Source organism: Dendrobates tinctorius, unplaced genomic scaffold (genome assembly GCF_039654945.1).
Source record: "Dendrobates tinctorius isolate UK_male_01 unplaced genomic scaffold, ASM3965494v1 ptg000021l, whole genome shotgun sequence".
Taxonomy (NCBI): domain Eukaryota; kingdom Metazoa; phylum Chordata; class Amphibia; order Anura; family Dendrobatidae; genus Dendrobates; species Dendrobates tinctorius.
The window spans coordinates 36,697,993-36,718,666 of record NW_027361689.1 but is presented as its reverse complement, the minus strand read 5'-3'; the positions used below and the strand labels follow the sequence as shown (position 1 = coordinate 36,718,666).

The window sequence follows — 20,674 nt, the reverse complement described above, 5'->3', positions numbered from 1 at the left end:
CAAGGCTGCCCCTGCTAGCAGCACCAGAGAGCGCAACGTTTTGGGTCACCTGTACAGCCATGCTGCTGGTCTGACCTCAATCAATCAGAAGTGTACCACCCCTGCCCAGGATCTTGAGTCAACCTGTTTAAGATCCGCTACCGCCCACATACAGACTGGGTTAGTAAAATTGAAGTTTGGTCGTAACTGAATAAAGGTCTAATCCAAACATTCTGCCCCTGTAAAGGATCATAAAGACTGATCTACTGCTACTTGGAGTCCTTACTCCAGTGAATAAATGTTTAGGAAGATTATACGGCAAATGAGGTTTTCTATGTATTGGACTTCAAAAAGGTAAAGGAAACCTAATTGTCACATAATGTAGTATACAATGGTCACACGTGGGATCTTGTTATTGCTTAAAATTCCTGCAATGCTCAGTATGCGTCAAGTATATGACCGCGATTTATTGTTAGTTGACATCAGAAAAAGAAGATTGTCTCCAGGAATGTAGAGCTTTGTTGTGTAAGATTTATGAAGGAAGTTGTGAGCTCAAGAAACATTGTGGTTACTGTACTTACAATGGGTTTACGTTACGATAAACTTATCCCAGGAAGACTGTAAAACTGTTCTAGTGAAATCATCCGCTATTATTTCACTTTAGTGGATTGGGTTTCCTATCTCAGCTGCTCTACCTTGTCACCTCGGACGTGGAAATATGGTCCTCAAAAAAAGGAGACAAGAAAATGGTAAGAATTGTGAGCATATCTGAGTGTAATCAATCCAATTCATCCAATATCAAAACATAAATTCTCCATTGAAGAATGAAAAAGAAGCGCTAAGAAACCACCGGCCACATAAACATAGTGTGAGTTATGTCCCGTGACAGCAAAACATTTACCCTCAAAGTAGGAAGAGAAGAAGGGGTGAAAAAACGACTTCAATAAATGTAACCTTGGTATGATTAGATGTATCATTAGATGTACCATACAGTACACATTAAGGGAAGCCGAATACTGGAACAACTCAAAGAATTTCATGAAATGATGAGAAAAAAAAATCAAAGTCCTACATGTAGACGTGATATTCACTCTTCAACGTTGAAATTGCAACACCAAGAAGGAACAGTCGTGGAGTATGTGAAATCAAAGGATGGAGATATGTTAAAGGGAATCTGTCAGCAGGTTTTTGCTATGTCTTCAAAAGACAGCAGGAGATAGAGGCTGAGACACAGAATTAATTGATGACACTTGTCAAAGTGCGTGCTGTTGTTTGCTAACTGTGAAGGATTTATCACTAAGAGATTAACATGGTTGGACTAGTCGCAGAGAGCCTGGTGGGGGCATAGTCAGCAGTGGTTTGCGTGGGGCTAGTTTTCTCAGCTCTGATTCATTCTAAATCTAAAAGCTGTGGTTGTGCACCCAGTAAACTAAGTGATACATCGTTTGATGTTGCTTCTATTTGCCTTTTCATGGTGCTCTCAGTTGAGGTAGCCAAAACCAGCTGACAGGTTGCCAAATAATGAAAAAATTAAAGCAAAATTTTCTAAACATTCGATTTATTTAGTATGATGGAGTATGGGCTCCTCGTGCAGAAATCCCTGCACTTACAGCCTCGGCTGCTATCAATGAGGATTTTAATGGGTTTCTGAGGAATGTTTTGCCACGCTGAATACTATTAGGCATTCAAATCATCAAGATCCGCTTCTGGCGCCTTCCTGTGCTATTGCTGACCAATGATGTCTCGATAGGAGACAAGTTCGGAGACGCTAGGGGAAATAGTAGTACATTTAGGCCACAAACACAGAGTAAGATGCGGTTTAGCGTTGTTGTGTTGAAACATGGCTTATGGGACATTTTGGAGAAATGGCAGTACCACTGGTCCCACCACCAAATGAATGTAACGCCGAGCTGTTAGTGCACCTAAAATGAAGATTAAAAAGGTCCAGCTACCGTAAATTATTCCATCCATCACCATAATACCAGGAGTAGGACTGGTTGACCTGATGTCCTTTCATAAAGGCCTCTTCATGGTGTTTCCCACGAGGACTCCCGATCAATCTCTGGCTATTATTGTGTCCATGACAAAATCAGGACTCATCACTGAGCGCATAGCCTCTGTTATCTTGCTTTGCACCATGATTGGCTATGAGAGTGGTGACGTGAGGTCAATGGAGCACCTGTACCTAAACATTGAGAAAACCAAAAACAAAACACAAAACAAATATCCTGGAATAAAAAAGTAAAAAATATATTGCAAAAATTATTTTGATCAAAATTATGTTAACTAAATACCCTTATTATTACTACCTTCATGCAATTTTTGCAATATATTTTTTACTTTTTTATTCCAGGATATTTGTTTTGTGTTTTGTTTTTGGTTTTCTCTGTGTAAAGGTCATGTGTTCATATGCAATTACAATTTGCATGCACATTAATTTACTTTTTCTGCTCAGACCCAGTTTCTCATTTGTACCTGAACATTGTAGCTCAATGTTGTGCAAATGAAGTGTTTCCTTTTTTTTATATTGAATAAATTGTATTTAGTTATAAAGGTGGAAATAATGTTAATCCTTTAACTTTATGGGATTTTTTATGTTACAGGAGGTGAAATACATATTGAACACGTCACCAATTTTCTAAGTAAATATATTTATAAATTGCTGTTGACATGAAATTCTCACCAGATGTTCGTAACAACCCATCCAATCTACACAGGCAAAGAAATCACACCACAAATGTCCATAAATTAAGTTATGTGTAATAGTGAGAAATGACACAGAAGAAAAGTATTGAACATGCTAACTGAAATGTTTTTAAGTTTTTAATTTCGAACAAAAGCCTTTGTTGGTGATAACAGTCCTAAGATGTCTCCTGTATGGAGAAACTAGTCGCATGCATTGCTCAAGTGTGATTTTTTTCCTCTACACAAACACTCTTGACATCCTGAAGGTTCCGTGGCTCCTTCTATGATCTCTAAGCTTTAGTTCCTTCTATAAATATTCTAATGGATTCAGGTGTGGTGATTGGCTGGGCCATTTTATCAGCTTTGTTGTTTTTCTCTGTAACCAGTTGAAGTTTCCTTGGCTGTGTGTTTGGGATCATTGTCTTGGTGAAATGTCCACCCTCTTTTCATCTTCATCATCCTGGTAGATGGAAGCAGATTTTTATAAAGAATGTCTCGGTACATTTGTCCATTCAGCCTTCCTTCAATTACATGAAGTTTGCCAGGGCCGTATGCTGAAAATCAGACCCACACAATGATGTTCGCACCTCCAAACTTCACTGTTGGTATGGTGTTTTAAAATAGTGTTTATTATGGCATCCAAAGAGTTTTGATCTAATCTGATCACACTATATTCTCCCAGTATTTCACAAGCTTGTCTAAATTTTGTTGATTAAAATTTTAAACGTGTCCTTTTTTTTTTGTTCAGTAGTGGAGTCTTGTGTGGTGAGCATGTATACAGGCTATGGAGGTTGAGTATATTACTTATTGTTTTCTTTGAAACAATTGTACCTGCTGATTCCAGGTCTTTCTGTAGTTCTCCACAGATGGTCTTTTGCTCTTGGACAACTCTTGTGATAATTCTTTTAAATCCTCTGTCTGCAAATTGTGTCTCGAGAGAGGAAGAGGACTAGAACTCTAGCGCCATCTATAGGAAGTAGCAATACAATTCTCGTCAGTGTAAAGTGTGAGAACTGGTTTGGCTGTGTGAGAAGCGTCTGACCAAGGGGTAACGTTTCTCCTTGCGGAGAGTGACATGTTAAGCATGCCGAGACATTGACTTTTAGGTTTGCTACTTTCTGTAGGTGGCACTAGATTTCTAGTCCTCTTTTTCTCTTAAGAGAAAATTAGCATATTTCCCAGAGGAGCATTGTGGCTAAAAAGTCTCCTCATCTCAGCATGCTTAACATGTCACTGTACGCAAAGAGAAACGGTTCCCCTTAGTCCCAATCCTCTGTCTGAAATCTTGCGGGAAGCACATGGTCGTGGCCAGTTTATGGTGATATTATGTTCTTTCCACTTCCAGATTATTTCTCTAACAGTGCTCAATGGAGCCTTCAGTAGCTTAAAAATTCTTCTGTAACTAATGCCATCAGTATGTTTTGCAACAATTAGGCTGTGTGCACACGCTGCGGATTTTGCTGCGGTTCCGCAGCGGTTTTGGCCGCTGCGGACCCGCAGCAGTTTTTGCTGCGGTGTACAGTACCATGATTCCCTATGGGAATCAAAAACCGCAGTGCAGACGGTGCGGATTTTTCCGCGCGGATTATCTGCGGTTTTCAATCCGCAGAAATAATTGACATGTCAATTCTTTCTGCGGATTCCCCTGCGGTTTGCCATCTCCTCCATTGAGGAGATGAAAAACCGCAGGGCAAAACCGCAGAGCAATCCGCAGGTAAAAACCGCAGGTCTTTTGACCTGCGGTTTCACCTGCGGATTTTACAAAATCCGCGCGGATGAATCCGCACATAATCCGCAGCGTGTGCACACAGCCTAAGGCTGCAAAGGTATTGAGACAGCTCACTGGTTTTACCCATCATGTGATGTTTCTTGCTTGGTAATGAGACACCTTTTTATAGGCCATCAGTTGAACCAGCTGTTATTATTTGTCACTAAGTGGCAGGATTATTTTCTAATTACTGATAGATTTCAGCTGGTGTCAGGACTTTCCATGCCTTTTTGCACCTCTCTCTCTTCATGTGTTCAATACTTTTTCACAGTGTAATTTTTCATTATTACACATAATTTATGAGCATCAATGGTGTTATTTCTTTGGCTGTGTGGATGGGATGGGTTGTTACCGACATCTGGTGAGAATTTCATGTCAATAGCACCTTTAGAAGTAGATATACTTAGAAATTTGGTGACGTGCTCAATACTTATTTCACCCGCTGAATCTCTGGATCCACTGGTTAGCACTGTAACTTTGCAGCCCTGAGCTCCTGAGTTTGAATCCTACCAAGGGCAACATCAGCAAGGGATTTGTATGTTGTCCCTGTGTTTGCGTGGGTTTCCTCCAGTTTCTGGAAAAATAAAGGAAATACGTGTCTGTTTTTCACATTTTTATAACCACGTTGGACAGCTGAAAAAACCTTTGTGTTCTCCTTTCCATAGCAATTAGTTTTTTTTTTTATTAGACATTAGTTTTTTTTCTAATGGGGCAGTGCTAGAAAAACAATTTATTTTTTTCTTACTTATTTTTTGCTGCTTCTTTGGTTTGTTTATGTATTTATTTTTTATTTCAAATATTGTGCTCCACGTGAAGTTATAAAAGACCTTTTGGGGCATTTCAACATTTCAATACTGTTTTTTTAACCTAATTTCCCCTGTTATTGGGGCTGGTTCATTATCCCCAGTTATAGTGGAAATTTAACCTCCTGCCTGCAGAGCTGATTTTGTCTCCGAGGACCCAGCAGCTTCTGTTTCCTGCGTAGACCCAACAATCAAATGATCACTGGGTCCTGAGGTGAAAGCACCATTAGCGCTTCCCATTACCATTTACACAGTCACTTTTTAGCGCTGTGTATTTAACGATCGGGAAGGCAGAGACTGTAATATACCATCTCTTTCATTTCTATAGTGAGCCCGGCTCTGAGTCCATTGACAATGCAGAAATATAGACTTATGCAAGGTTCATACAACATATTTTCTGCCAGTGTGCTGTCCTTTTACGCAATGGGCTTCACAAGGACAGTTACCCTGATTAGTGTTAGCATATGTGCTGTTGCACATTAGCATTTTTCCAAAATTTCAGCATTTCATTATTGATGAGCGAACGTGCTCAGATAAGTTATCCTAAATGCTCGGGTGCTAACCAAGTGTCTTTGGCGTGCTCGAAAAATATGTTCGACTCCCCGCGGCCGTTCGACAGCAGGGATTGCCTAACGTACAGGTAATCCATGCACATGTTGCGGCTGTCGAACAGCCTCGAGACATGTAACCGCGGGGACTCGAATATATTCTTCTAGTGCGCCGAAGACACTCCATTGTCATCTTATCCGACTCCGTTCGCTCATCACTACATTCTATCCATTTCAAGGAGGACATATTGCTTGTGTAAATGGCAGGCAGGTCCTGAACCTGGCCACGATGCAAATTAGCACATGGACAGAACTAGCGAACATGACTGATGCGAGATCTCCATTCTGGAGTTTTGACACATCGGGCCCATTGAGTGCCAGATGGGAAAGCTGGAGTGAGAGGTCTTATTCCGAACTGTCAAACCTTTTGTTCTCTAGCTAAGCCTCCGCCAGACATGTCTGTCGACGGCTTTCTCATAGTGAACACAGGAGCGCTTGACCAAATGAGCACAACTGTGTCTGGTAGAGATGGCAAGATAGGTGGAAAAACTGTTCTATCGCCATCCATCTGTCAACAGCCCCCCACCCATACATCTCATGTATAGGGGGGCTTAAGTACGGATCAAAATAAATAACAAAAGGGGACTTGTGACTGTTGGTGACTCTCCTGGTAGCATCGGATATCGGAAAAGTACTTCAAAAGTTGATGGTGGGAAAACATCTTTAACACCTTGATGAAAGAGCGCCACTCAAAGGCTTGGTAATGGAATTTCAATCAAGTATAAACTGTCTTCTTATAAATAGATAAGTTGGCTAGTAGTCACTTTATGCTTGTGATTCCGGCTCTGTAAGGTTTTAAGTCCGTCCTTATTCTTTCTGCTAGTATAAAACAAGTTTTCTTGGACTGTAGGCATTTTTCTTCCCATATGACACCACTGTGTATCTATGTTATGTCACTAAGGACCACAGATGCTTGGCCAAGCGAGAGTATGTGGTATGGTTTTACATTTAAGAGGAAAAATTTAAAAAAAAAAATAAAATTATTGGATCGAGAATGTGACAGCAGCGGATGGAATAACAGCGCGCAGCTCGCTCGTATGTTGTGTACAGCAGAAACGTCTTGTAAGATGGAGAAATTAGCACACTCGAGACCCCTGCCTCTTAATGGCGCTGATCACGCTTGTTGTAACGGAAGCTTGGCACTGTCACTCCACAGATGATTTCCAGACACCGCTTACTAGCAAGATTAATAACATACTTAAAAGGGATGTCCATCCAAATTATGTTTAACATTCATTAAACATGTTTCAGTAATAGAAACGGTTGTCTCGTTATTATTTTTCTCTTCTTTTTCTCTTTCAGAGATTAATCTTTAAAAGTTTTCCTATTCCGACCTCTTTTTTGTGGCTAGGTTGGTTTTGTCCGCTAGGTCCCAAGCATCGAATGTATGAATTTCTTCATCGATTCCTGTTATGAAATTTCCAGCGCTGCCTCCATTATTAGTGATCTGTAGCTGCCGTACTTATGGTGCCAACAGCAGCTAAAATGGTTATCCGGGACTTTAATATTAATGGCGTATCTTTGGGATAGGTCATAAATATCTAATCAGTGGGAGTGTCACAACCGGCAGCCCTGGCAGACGGAGTTGCGCAGCTGCACAGCAGCACAGCCCTGTCAATGGAAACGTGGCCAGATACTGCACATCCGCCCCCCATTCGAATCTGTCCAGCCTCACCAACCAGCTGTTCCCCTGGCAGGCAGAGATGCACAGCTCTGTCCACCGAATAGTGTCCACAGCTGGGTACTGCACTTCTGCCCCGTAGTGATTCGAATAGAAGGCGGATGTGCAGTACCCTACAGTGGCCACCATTCCGTTGACATAGCCGTGCGGTGCAGATTCACAAATCAGAACATTCAGCTGCCTCTGGCACCACCCCCGCGGAACGGCCAATCACTTCATGTGATGCGGCTGTCGAACAGCCGCGGAGACCCAAACATATTTTTCAAGTGTGCCGAAGTCACTCAGTTAGCACCCAAGCACGCTTGGATAACACCTTATCCGAGCACGTCCCTCATCACTATTGAGGACATAATATTTTATTTTTATCACACTGAACAATACTGATAGATTATACAATAAATCATTTAATGAAAACACGAAAAAAACTAACAAACCAGTATAATAATTGCGTGACCTTCTCTGCTGCTGATTGACTCTGAGCCGTACCATAGACATGGCTTACCTCTGACCCATTACATGAGCGGTGGTTCAAGCTCTTTAGTCTAATCTTTCTAAGAAATATTTCCAATGTCTGAGGGTAAGATGCAGCACCTTACCACTTCACGGGGTTGGGACAGTTTTAAGTTTTAGGAAATGTCTTTATAGTAAACGATATAGAAATATTAGAATTGTAACTTTTAGACTTAGGAATCCTACAGTAATATCCAGCAAAATGTATGACATGTGGACCCGTTAGCAGAAGAGACTATTTTATGTCAGCTTGTGTCTGTAGTACATTGGCAAAATGCGCATGTGTTTTAAAGGGGTTTTCGACCTTCATAAAGAAGCAAAATGGTTTTGTTCACCCTCCCCAGGTCTAGAGCTAGATCTCCGCTGCTGCTGTCGGGTCTATTATTGTTTGCAGAATCAATGCCACGTCAACAGCTCTGCAGCCAGTGACTGATGTCCGAGTTGATGGCACCAGCTCACTGATTGGCTGCAGTGCTGTCGATATGACGTCAGCGCTGCAGACGATACAGACATCGGGAACAGAGGCAGAAACTCAGTGCTGGACTTGTGGAGGGTGAGTAAAGCATTTTTTTTATTTTTTATGTTTTTTTAAACAAACTGCAGCCGAGAGACAAAACTGGAAAACTCCTCTAAGTCACTCTCTCTGTTTGGTACATTGGCAGACTGTTTTATGTCTGCATTACATTGACAAGGATATGGGCTGTTTCATGTCAGGTTGTACTGTATCTGGAGTACTTCAAGACGCTTCTTTGTCACCTAAAAACTAACCCTCTTCTTTTTTTTTTTTTTTTAACATGTATCTAAAAAAGTGGGAAAAAAAATGTAAAAACAAAAATTTTATTTTTCATAACCCGGATTATATAGTTCGCTTCTTTTTCATTAAAGTTATTAAATCTAATATCTTTTGCTCTGATTTTTCCTTTTTTCCCCCCCCCACTATGTCCAGATTCGATATCTACACCCAAAGTGACATTGAAAGTCACCAGTGTAGACATCAGGGCACGTGTAAGCTCTGATTATTGCCAGTGAACATCTTTTTTTTTTTTTCTGAATATCATCTTCACTAATCACAAATTTATTTTCATTACTGTTGATTTCTTTTGACAGCAAATGCCATGTACATGGGAAGTCAAGAAATGGTGAAGGTCGTTGACCGAGACAATGCCACAATCAAGCAAAATTTAAGCAAGGTGCTTCACTTTTCCTTTTCTTGTTGTGTCTCGCAGCTGACCAGGTATCTTCATCTAAGCCCCTTCCAGACCTCAGCTATTGAATCGGGACCCCTCACCTTTCTTTGAGCTAAGGTATATGCCATCATTAGGCCACTAAAGACCATTCCACGAACATTTCTACACAGATGCAATGGGGGCAAACTTCTTTATGGTTGTGCTATCCATGCCACTAGCAAACTAACATGGTCCATGTTGGCCACTAGTAGAAGGCTTTCATGAGGTCCAGATTTTAACAAGTAGGGCTCATACCCATTTACAAGAAAAATCACGCTCCGATTTTTCAGACGCTACCTTTTTGCACAAATAGTAATATATGAAACTGATGTCTGTGCTATCTGAGTGTGGCTGGAAAAAAAAATTGGAGGTGTTGCATGAGGTATCAAGGCTCCCAGCTAAAAAGTCTTACACCGCTCCCTTAACTGCCAAATTTTATTTGAAACTTCAATTCATAGCGTGTAATGCAAGTGTAATGCGATTTCCGTGCAATTTCTTCACGAAACATCCGTATGGCATGCGTATGAAATGCAATTTTAATATGAGGTTTTACATAGAGCAGTTCTCTGTATGTAAAAACTCATGTTAAAATAGCATTGTTAAAAAAAACTGTACACTGTACACATCATTTTAAAACAAAATAATCTTCATATATGTGTGTGTGTGTGCATATAGGTAGATTTATAGATATAGTAAAAGCTGGCAGATGGCGTACAGTAAAAAGTAGAATAGATTCGAATAGAATAGATAGAATAAATATATACACATAGTGTAGGTCACACACACACACATATATATATATTATATATTTGAAAGATATATAGATAGAAGAATAGCCGTTAATTCATTTGTCGGCTTTTGTAAAATAATTGCAAAAGCCGAGAAGATAGGAGACATACATACAGTATACCATTGCATATCACTTAGATTTATATATATGTCCCTAACTAATAATGTAGTAGTGTATGTGTGTAAAATACTGGAACTGCAGGTGTTAAATTAAAGAATTAATTCATGGAAATAAATTGCGTGGGCTCCCGCAAATGTGTGTTTAATGAAATAAATAAACACACATTTTTTCCATTTTTATTTAACTCCCAATCCAATCGAAGCCAACGTTCTCCTGTAAAAAATCTAAAATAAAAAAGCAACAATATCCCATACCTGTCCGCTGTACAGTCATGTCCCACGCTGCAATCCATGTCAAGGGGTTAAATAGTTTACAATCTGGAACGGTACTAATGCGACTGGCCCGGCTGTAAACCACGGAGGAATTAAGGAAAAGTTGACTTCGTAGCCTCCCTGCCTGAGTGGAGATGAACTCATTAGCGTGGGAGAGTTTCTTAACATTTTCCCATGCTGTCAGTTCACTGCGGCAACTGTGGGGAGTCTGCCCAGCCTCAGTAGCTACCGCTGACGTTACTGAGGCTGCGCAGCCTCCCCGCCTGACCGGACATGAACTGATTAGCGTGGGAAAGTTTCAGTGACTACCGCTGACATCACTTAGGCTGTGCTGACTACTCGCCTGACCCGTGGTGAACTGACAGCGTGAGAAAATGTTCAGAAACTTTCCCACGCTAATCAGTTCATGTCCGGTCAGGCGGGCAGCTTTTCATTCATTCCTCCGTGGTTTACAACCGGGTGGGTCGCATTAGCACCGCTCCCGGTAAACTATTTAACCCCTTGAGATGGATTGCAGTGTGGGACTTGACTGTACAGTACGGCGGACAGGTATGGCATATTGTTGCTTTTTTATTTTGGATTTTTTACAGGAGAATGATGGCTTCGATCTGATTGGGAGTTAAATAAAGATGGTAAAAATGTGTGTTTAATTATTTCATTAAAAGACTTCATTCTTAACGTGTGTGTGGTTTTTTAACCCTTTCAGACTAGTGGATTAATAATGGATAGGTGTCTTATTGATACCTCTCCATTATTAACCAGGCTTAATGTCACCTTACAATAGCAAGGTGACATTAATCCCTTATTATCCCATATGCCACCCACTATAGGGCAATGGGAAGAGAGAGGGTAAGTGTCGGATCTTACAGATGCGCCTTTTCTGGGGTGGCTGGGGGCAGATTTTTTTAGCCGGGGGGGGCAATAACCATGGTTCCTCTCTAGGCTATTAATATCTGCCCTCAGTCACTGGCTTTCCCTCTCTGGCTGAGAAAATTGCACGGGAGCCCACGCAATTTTTTTCTGTGAACTAACCCTTTAATTTAACACCTACAGCTACAATATTTTACACACACACACTACTAACATTATTAGTGAGGGACATATATAAATCTAACTGATATGCAATGGTTTACTGTATGTAGACCATGTCTCATATCCTCTCGGGTTCTGTAATGATTTTACAAAAAGCCGACAAATGAATTTTCACCTATTCTACTATGTATCTCTCTATGAAATATAAAGATATATAAGGTATATATGTGTGTCACTGAAATATATACTGTGTATATATATATATATATATATATACTGCTCAGAAAAATAAAGGGAGCACTAAACAATACATTGCATTGTTTAGTGCTTCCTTTATTTTTTTGAGCAGTATATATATATATATATATATGTACATATATATTGTAAGGTAGCGCTGTTATTCAAGTAGGGGATACTCGCTTAGCCGTGACAAAACCAGATCCGGCACAGGTTTTCCATAAACAATCATGGTCCATGCGGTTTATTTAGCATCATAAACCCACAGCAGCAACATAAACTTCATAACATCGGCATAGCGTCCATGACAGAGTTCAGCTCTGTAATCCCTGTGGTCACACAGGTAAGGCATACACAGGCTCTTCAGACTCAGTTATCTCACCCACGTCAGGGTTTCCTCATGGTTCCTTCATCATGCTGCAGATGTCCATTCCCTTCAGGGAATCATCAGGCACGTGCAGCCATTCAACACAGCGTTCCTTGCTGTCAGGAAGACAGCCCTCATCTCTCCCAGACGGGCCTTCCAAAACGGACCTACCAGGTCCCTGCATTCATCCCCATGTAACCTACCCTGGCCACCTTATATGGTCTGTAGCCACGCCCACAGGGACACATGGCTATGACCTCATCACAGGTCCTTGAACCACACATACACATTTTACAATAGCGTTCTTAACCACACACCTGGGTGGATTTGTAGGTAACTGATCCCTGACACATTGAAACAGCACCTCAGCAGTATCACTGCTGATCCACACACACATATGTCTCCATCTCAAGGCCACCCACCTTGGGATACATAACGGTCATTCAGTATCCTACACCTATCAGGACACTAAAAATGCTTATACTCTCGTCCTGGGACATCCACACAGCGCCCCCTAGCGGACACAGTGGTCACTACACCGCAATATATATATACCTATTCTATGTGTATTCATGTATTCTATCTTTTGTTTTATAACCTGTCTGTGTGATTGTACAGTAGCCGCATATGAATTGCCGGCTTTTCAAAGGACACCGGTACGTAAAAACCAGACAGCACTCACATGATGTGAGTGCTATCCGATTTTTTTCTCGCACCCACTGACTTGCATTGGCGAGTCTCGTCTGAGAATCGCAGCAGTACGCAGCATGCTGTGATTTTTTTCTCAGTCCCATTTCGGCTGAGAAAAAAAATCACAGATGATGTCACCCATTGAATAATATTGATCCGAGTGAAATCCGATTTTTTTTATCGGCTTGCACTCATCAGTATTTCTCGCCAGTGAGTATGAGCCGGTAGGGTTAATAGTGGTCATTATAAACAGGAATTGCGTTGCTGCTTTGGATGCAATACTTGCATAGTCCAGATTTGCTTATCCCCTTCAAGACCCTGCCCTTTTTCATTTTTGTGTTTGTTTTCGCTCCCCTTTTCCCCAGAGGCATAATTTTTTTATTTTTCCATCAATATGGCCACATGAGGGCTTGTGTTTTGCGGGACAAGTTGTATTTTTGACACCATTGGTTTTACCATATCCTGTACTCAAAAATGGAACAATAATTCCAAGTGCGGTGAAATTACAAAAAAAAAAGGGCAATTTCACAAGGTTTTTTAAAACTTTTTTTTACCATGTTCACCAAATGCTAAAAGTAACCTGCCATTATGATTCTCCAGGTCATTACGAGTTCATAGACACCAAACATGTCTAGGTTCTTTTTTATTTAAGTGGTGAAAAAAATCCAAAGTTTGTTAAAAAAAAAAATTGCGTTATTTTCTGATACCCGTAGCGTCTCCATTTTTCGTGATCTCGGGTTGAGTGAGGGCTTATTTGCGAGCTGAACTGACGTTTTTATTGATAACATTTTGGTGCAGATACGATCTTTTGTTTGCCCCTTATTGCATTTTAATTCAATGTCGCAGCAACCAAAAAAACGTAATTCTGGCGTTTTGACTTTTTTCTCACTTCACCATTTAGCGATTTGGTTAATTCTTTTTTTTTTTTTTTGATAGATCGGGCGATTCTGAACGCGTTGATACCAAATATGTGTATGTTTTTTTTTATTGCTTTATTTTGAATGGGGAGAAAGGGGGTGATTTAAACTTTTATCTTTTTTTATTTTTTTAATATTTTTAAAACCTTTTTTTTACTTTTGTTTTTGCTTCGATAGTCTCCATAGGAGACTAAAAGCTGCTATAACCCGATCGGCTCTGCTACATACAGGCGATGATCAGATACCCTGTTTGTAGCAGAATTACTCACTTGCTAAGAGCACAGACCACCAGGCAGCGCTTATAGCAATCCAGCACCGACAACCATAAAGGTCTCCAGGAGACCTCCAGTTGTCATGCCAACCCACCGGTTACCCGTAATCACCCGGGGTCACTGGTGGGAGGATTTCTGGCCCAATGGCTGGAAGCGCGCATTAAATGCCACTGTCAGAGTTTGACATCGACATTAAGCAAGTTAATAGCTGCGGGTGGATCGCGATTCCACCCGCGGCTATCCCGGGCACATGTCAGCTGTTCCAAACAGCTGACATGTCCCAGGAAAGATGTGGGCTCACTGCCGGAGCCCACATCAAAGGGAGGGAAGCGACCTTTGCAGTACTAGTACGACAGAGGTCGTGAAGGGGTCGTCTTATTTCGTCTTATTTTGCTTTAATTATTGTATTGTTAGCGTTGTTACTTATGACTTGTGTTTTGAAACTGTTAAACTGTAAAGCGCTGCGGAATATGTTGGCGCTATATAAATAAAGATTATTATTATTATTAAGGGGTCAATTTACAAATTTGCTGCCCACCTGTAGTTGGAAAGTTGGCTTTTTAGTGTCAACTATTCGAGGTAGCCATTAGTGATGAGCGAACTTGCTGGAATAAGTGTCTTCGGTGTGGTCGAGAAATATGTTCGAGTCCCCGCGGCTGCATGTCTCACTGCTAACAAACAGGCAATCTCTGCATGTGTTGTGGCTGTCGAACAGCCGTGAGACATGCAGCCGCTGGGACGCGAACATATTTCTCGAGCACACAGAAGACACGCAGTTACACACAAGCAGGCTCGGATAACTCCTAATCCGAGCGTGTTCACTCATCACTACTAGCCACCCTGTAAGTCAATATCAACGGGATTGTCTGACACGGATACCGAATTTCATACTATATTTCTATTTTTATTACTAATATGACGTACTTTATTTACTAATTCCCTACCCTCTTCTCTAAACTTCCAGTCTGTTTTTTTTTTTATTACTTCCAATGAGGATTTGTTTCAGTTTCAGAGCATGCACTTGGGATTCTCATACAGATTGTCATCAGGGAGCAGGGGCCGCTGTCACACGCAATCCTGTTCCTCCCTGGAACAAGCCATCATCGGAGGTCAGCTCTGTGGTCACTCCTCACAGTGACTTTTCCTGCCCTGAAACAGGACGTCATTAGGCACGTCATTTTCAGAGGGCGGCCTGTGTCTTTCCTATTCAGCAGATTGTCAGTTACATGCATGCTCAGTATGGTCTCTCTGCCTGCCGCACTCCGTTACTGTGCTCCTTCTCTTGCTCATCAGTTCCCTATATTGTGCATGCAGCAGTTTTCATTTTGATGCATGGTCAGTACCTCAGTACACAGCAAATTTTAAATCTTGTGTACAATTTTGTGCTCCTGTTGACAAGAAGGACATACAGTTGTGAGAAAAAGTGCTCGCCCCCTTCCTGATTCCCTATTTTTTTTTCATGTTTGTCACAGTTAAATGTTTCAGAACACCAAACAAATTTAAATAGACAAAGATAGCACGAGTAATCATAAAATGAAGTTTTTAAATGAAGGTCTATTCTTGAGGCTATGTGCCCACGTATGCAGAAAATTTCTGCATGAAAACCCGACTCCTTCCCTGAAAACGCTCTTTTTTTCCGCGTGCTTTTTGCGCAAAAAAAGCTTGTTTTTTATGCGTTTTTATCCACGCACGTCCCCAGTCTCATAGAAAATAGCTAAAAACGCGGACTTTTCCGCAAAATTAATGAGCATGCTGCGTTTTTTACCGCAATGCGTTTTTTTCGCGGACAAAACACTTACCTCTTGAAGCTCATCAAGAGAATGCCAAGAGTGTGCAAAGCAGTAATCAAAGCAAAAAGGTGGCTACTTTGAAGAACCTAGACTATAAGACATATTTTCAGTTGTTTCACAGTTTTTTGTTAATTATATAATTCCACATGTGTTAATTCATAGTTTTGATGCCTTCAGAGTGAATCTACAATTTTCATAGTCATGAAAATAAAGAAAACTCTTTGAATGAGAAGGTGTGTCCAAACTTTTGGTCTGTACTGTAGACCTTTCTAATGATCTTTTAACACCTAGGCCTGCAACACTGACAAGGGTTCATTCTCTACATCTAGAGCACGTATGTCAAACTTTGGCCCACAGGCCAAATCTGGCCTACAGGGTGAGTATATTTGGACCGTGAGAACAGGCAGACCACCCGCCCAACATCGCACTTTCAACCGGGATCACACTTTTAACTATATCGGCATCCTGAATGGTGATACAGTGGAAAGCAGTGATGGAGGAGGGAGCATCAGCTGACACTCCCTCTCCCATCCTTCATCGTTCCCCCTGCCTGTGTCTGATGTGTCAGCACATCGGGTACAATGATGTCATTACAACGCACCCGCTGTACCGAGATGTGCAGAGGATCCGAAGACACCATGAAGAGACCAGAGCAGCTGGGGAACAAAGAGAGGTGATTATTTTTATATTTTTTTTTAATGTGGAGCTCATTATACTGTATGGAGCACTTTGTGAGGCCAATATACTGTATGGAGCACTATGTGCGGCCATTATGCTGTATGGAGCGGTATATGGAGCACATTATACTGTATGGAGCACTATGTTGGGCCATTATACTGTATGGAGCACTATGTTGGGCCTTTATACTGTAGGGCACTATGTGGGGCCATCATACTGCGTGGACGACTATGTAGGGCTCATTATACTGTGTGGAGCTCTCTGTGGGGCCATTATACTATATGGAGTACTATGTGGGGCCCATTATAATATATGGAGGACCATGTTTCAGCACAGCGGGCGCAATGACGTCATTACAATGCGCCCGCTGTACCGAAATGTGCAGAAGATCTGAAGGTACCATGAAGAAACCAGAGGATCAGGGGAACAAGGAAAAAAGTGATTATATTTTTTTTTATACAAATAATATGTTATTTTTTTTATTTGGGGCCCATTATACTGTTTGTAGCTCTACGTGGGGCACATTATACTTTATTGTATGGAGCACTGTGTGGGGCCCATTATACTGTATTGAGCACTGCTTGCTGCCATTATACAGTATGGAGCACTATTTGGGGCCATTATACTGTATGGAGCGCTATGTGGGGCCATTATACTGTAGGACACAATGTGGGGCCATTATATGTATGGAGGACTATTTGAGGCCCATTGTACTTTATGGAGCACTATGTGAGGCTATTATACTGTATGAATCACTATGTGGGGCCATTGTACTGTATGGAGCACTTTGTGGGGCCCATTATACTGTACGGACCAGTTTGTGGGGCCAATTGTCACAATGTGACTCGACCCAACGGGTGGTCGGTCAGAGAACGGCACAACACTCACACAGCGGGATGGTATTGGGGAGAGGAAGGCCCTACCAGTAGGGAAATGTAGGAAGGGACACCCCTGAGCCCAAGCCTGAGCCTGTCACTGAACTCCCCTAATTCCCTAAGTAGGTACTTCCCACTTCCGCCCACCGCCGTCAGGATACCTCATCCCTAACTGTTACCTAACTCTTCCCTGGCTAGTGCACTGGCCGGCGAGGGGAGCTAGCCTCATCACTGCAGATATTACCACACAGGGGATAGTGACAAACAAGAGAGGGCGAAGGGACCTCCTGGGTCATCTGGTCCAACCCCCTGGTCAATGCAAGATTCACTGAATCATCCCAGACAGATGCCTGTCCAGCCTCTGTTTGAAGACTTCTATTGAAGGAGAACTCACTGTTAGGCGTCGGGATCCTGCAGCTGCACAGCAGGAATCCAGAGCCATACTATCACGTGTCCCGTCCTGTGTGACACGGCCAACAGGCCCGTAACTAATACAACAGGACACGGCACATGTAATTGTCCAGTGTGACACGGCAAACAGGCCGGTATCTAATACAACAAGACAAAGGGGATAGGGAAAGATTTACAACGGAGGGCCCTGCAATAGGGAACGAGGAACATGGAGACCTCCTGCACTCCCCTGCGTCAGTGTCCCTAACGCTCCTAATGTTCCCTATGCCGGTTCCGCACCAGGCGCCACTCAGGAATCTGTAGCCCTGGCACACCCTACACCTATCCCTTGCTAGGGAGCTGGGTGGCGCAGGCACTGGCCCCACCGCTGCACTAACACCAACATGAGGAAAAGTGGCAAACAGGGAAACACTTAGCTTTGCTCTGATGCACTTGCTCCTGGCAACAGAGACCAACACCTGAGTGCATCTTCCTCCACTGTGTCCAACACCTGGGTGCAGCTTTACAGCAACAGCGTCCAGCACTGAGTGCCGCCTTGGAGCAACAGAGTCCAGCACCTGAGTGCAGCTGTCCAGCAACCGAGTCCAGCAAACTGAGTGCAGCTCTCAGTAACAGAGTCCAGCAAACTGAGTGCAGCTCTACACCATAGCTGCCACTCCACCATGCTTTGCAGGAATTCTTCACTGACACCATAGCTGCCACTCCACCATGCTTTACACGAACTCCTCGCTGACACCATGGCTGCCACTCCAGGACTCTGAATGAGCCGCCCTGGACTCTCCTCCAGCTCCCCATCCAGCTCCTTCCTTTACCCAGGATGGTTGGAAAACCCAACAATAATAATATCACCAACGTGAGTGAGCACTAGTGACACACCTTTATAGAGCAAACACTCCTGTTAGTGATTCCCGTGCAATTACTCTAACCACCATCGGGGGCAAACTATCTCCAAAAACACCAGTGCAATGACCATACTGGCCACCGGGTTAAAACTATCTCTAAGCACAAGTGCAATGACGATACTGGCCACCGGAGACAAAACCAACCCTGAGCAAAACAGCTCACAGGAAAAAAAGGTTACTTGTGCATTTAATCTATCAGATCCACCCTGGATCATGACACATACATACAGCGGTCTCCCATTCCTTTCCGACCGCTCAGGGACCTGCACAGCAATCTCGGCAATCCAGGCACCCTGCTCAGACCAGCTCTCTGGGTCTGGATGTTGCTGCCACCTCTGGACCAGCAATGGTAGCGCAACCTGCTTTGCAGGAAACCACTCCAGAGGCTAAGTCCTCTCGCCACGCTACTGGGCATGCCCACGAGACGATCTCCCAGTGGAGATCGGGGGTCACGTGCTCAGGTCCTTCTCCTGATCTGATTGACCCATCTCAGAGGTCAGGAAGGTCCCGGAAGTGCATGGCTATAAAAGGCCCGCATGGCCGCTCGGCCATGCGCTAGTATAGACTGTACTTGTTATGTGTGAATGGTGACGGATGTATGATTCTGGTGACTGTCTCATTTCAAACTCCTTCCCTCTGATATTACGTATGTGGTTAGGGAATTAGTTATAGTCAGCGCCAGTCAGTGGCAAGCCATACGCCACAGTGCATACCGCACCGCTACACTAGCGTCCGATAGTGTTATGCCTCACGGCACTGTCGTACAGCGGCAGTAGTTACCGCCGCGCTGCAGTTAGCAGCACTTACCGGCGTCCACGGTAGCGACGCTGCACGCACGGTAGGTCAAGACGGACACCGACCTCTGCCTTGGGCCGTGTCCTGTGACCGTATACCGTGTGTGCAAGCCAGCTGAGACCTGTGAAGCTAACAGGCTCGGCGTTTATGCTTTATTTATACTAAAGCGCCTCTGTGAGTTTAACAGAGTCTGCTCTGCGCACCTCGGGTGACGTTTAACCCGAGCGCAGTATACCGCCATATAGCGAGTCTGCCATTACTCAGCAGCAGTTGTTACACCTACTGCACGGTGGACCCCGGGCGGCGAACGCACTTCCTATTATTTATATTTAGTGCGTTCCGCCGTCCCTAATGGCGGACCTGCAACAGCTGCATCGGTACATTCGGCAGCTGGAGAGCAAGTTGGCGGCTATCGAGAGCTCCACCTCAGCTGCGAATGCTACGGTAGCCGCTGCTCAGGCAGTCTCAGAGGCTGTCTCACGCGTGCCCACACTCACGCCTATGCCGACAATTTCTCGCCTCCCACTCCCCGACAAGTTTTCGGGTGACAGCGCCACCTGTAGGGGATTTGTGAGTCAGTGCTCTATCCAGCTTGAGTTACTGGCTGCACGGTTCCTTACAGAGCGGGCTAAGGTGGGGTTTATTGTTTCTCTTTTATCTGGCAGGGCATTAAAGTGGGCTACGCCATTGTGGGAGCATGATGATCCCGTGGTTCAGGGCGCTGCTCAGTTCCTCGCGGCTCTGAAGCAGGTCTTTTTGGGACCACGGATCATGCACGACACCTTTCTCCAATTATTGGCCCTAACACAGGGGTCTCTCTCGGTCAGCCATTATGCCGTCCGATTCCGGACATTGGCTTCCGAACTAGAGTGACCTTATAAAGCACTCATCCCTGTGTTTTGGAGAGGGTTAGCAGAGCATGTCAAAGATGCTCTAGCAACCAGAGAGGTCCCCACAAGTCTGGAGGAAGTGATTGCCATCTCCACCCGCATTGATCTCCGGTTTACGGCGCGCAGGCTGGAACGTGCGCAATCCAGACGAAGGGTTAACTTGGCTCCCTCCTTCACCGAGCCGCTAAGATCTCCCGCTCAGGAGCTTACATCCTCCGAACCTATAGAGGTGCGCGCCCCGGCCCCAAGCCATGTCCTGTGCAAAGCTCCACACGTTGTTACCAGTGCCGGCAGTTTGGTCACTCGGCTAGCACGCGTCCTCTGCGGTCGGAGAAACGATCACGTCCAGTGGTCGTAGGTGGTGGTCAGACAAATA

The 20,674-nt window shown here is 43.4% G+C and overlaps 1 protein-coding gene across 2 annotated transcripts in view; it reads left to right on the top strand.

Moving 5' to 3' along the window:
- LDAH (lipid droplet associated hydrolase) overlaps positions 1–20,674 on the top strand; it is a 300,338-nt gene that overhangs the window by 254,570 nt on the left and 25,094 nt on the right. For both annotated transcript variants that reach the window (XM_073568296.1, XM_073568298.1), the window contains exon 6: positions 9,142–9,224. In XM_073568296.1, coding sequence (XP_073424397.1) covers positions 9,142–9,224 — 83 coding nt within the window. The remainder of the gene's footprint in view (positions 1–9,141; positions 9,225–20,674) is intronic.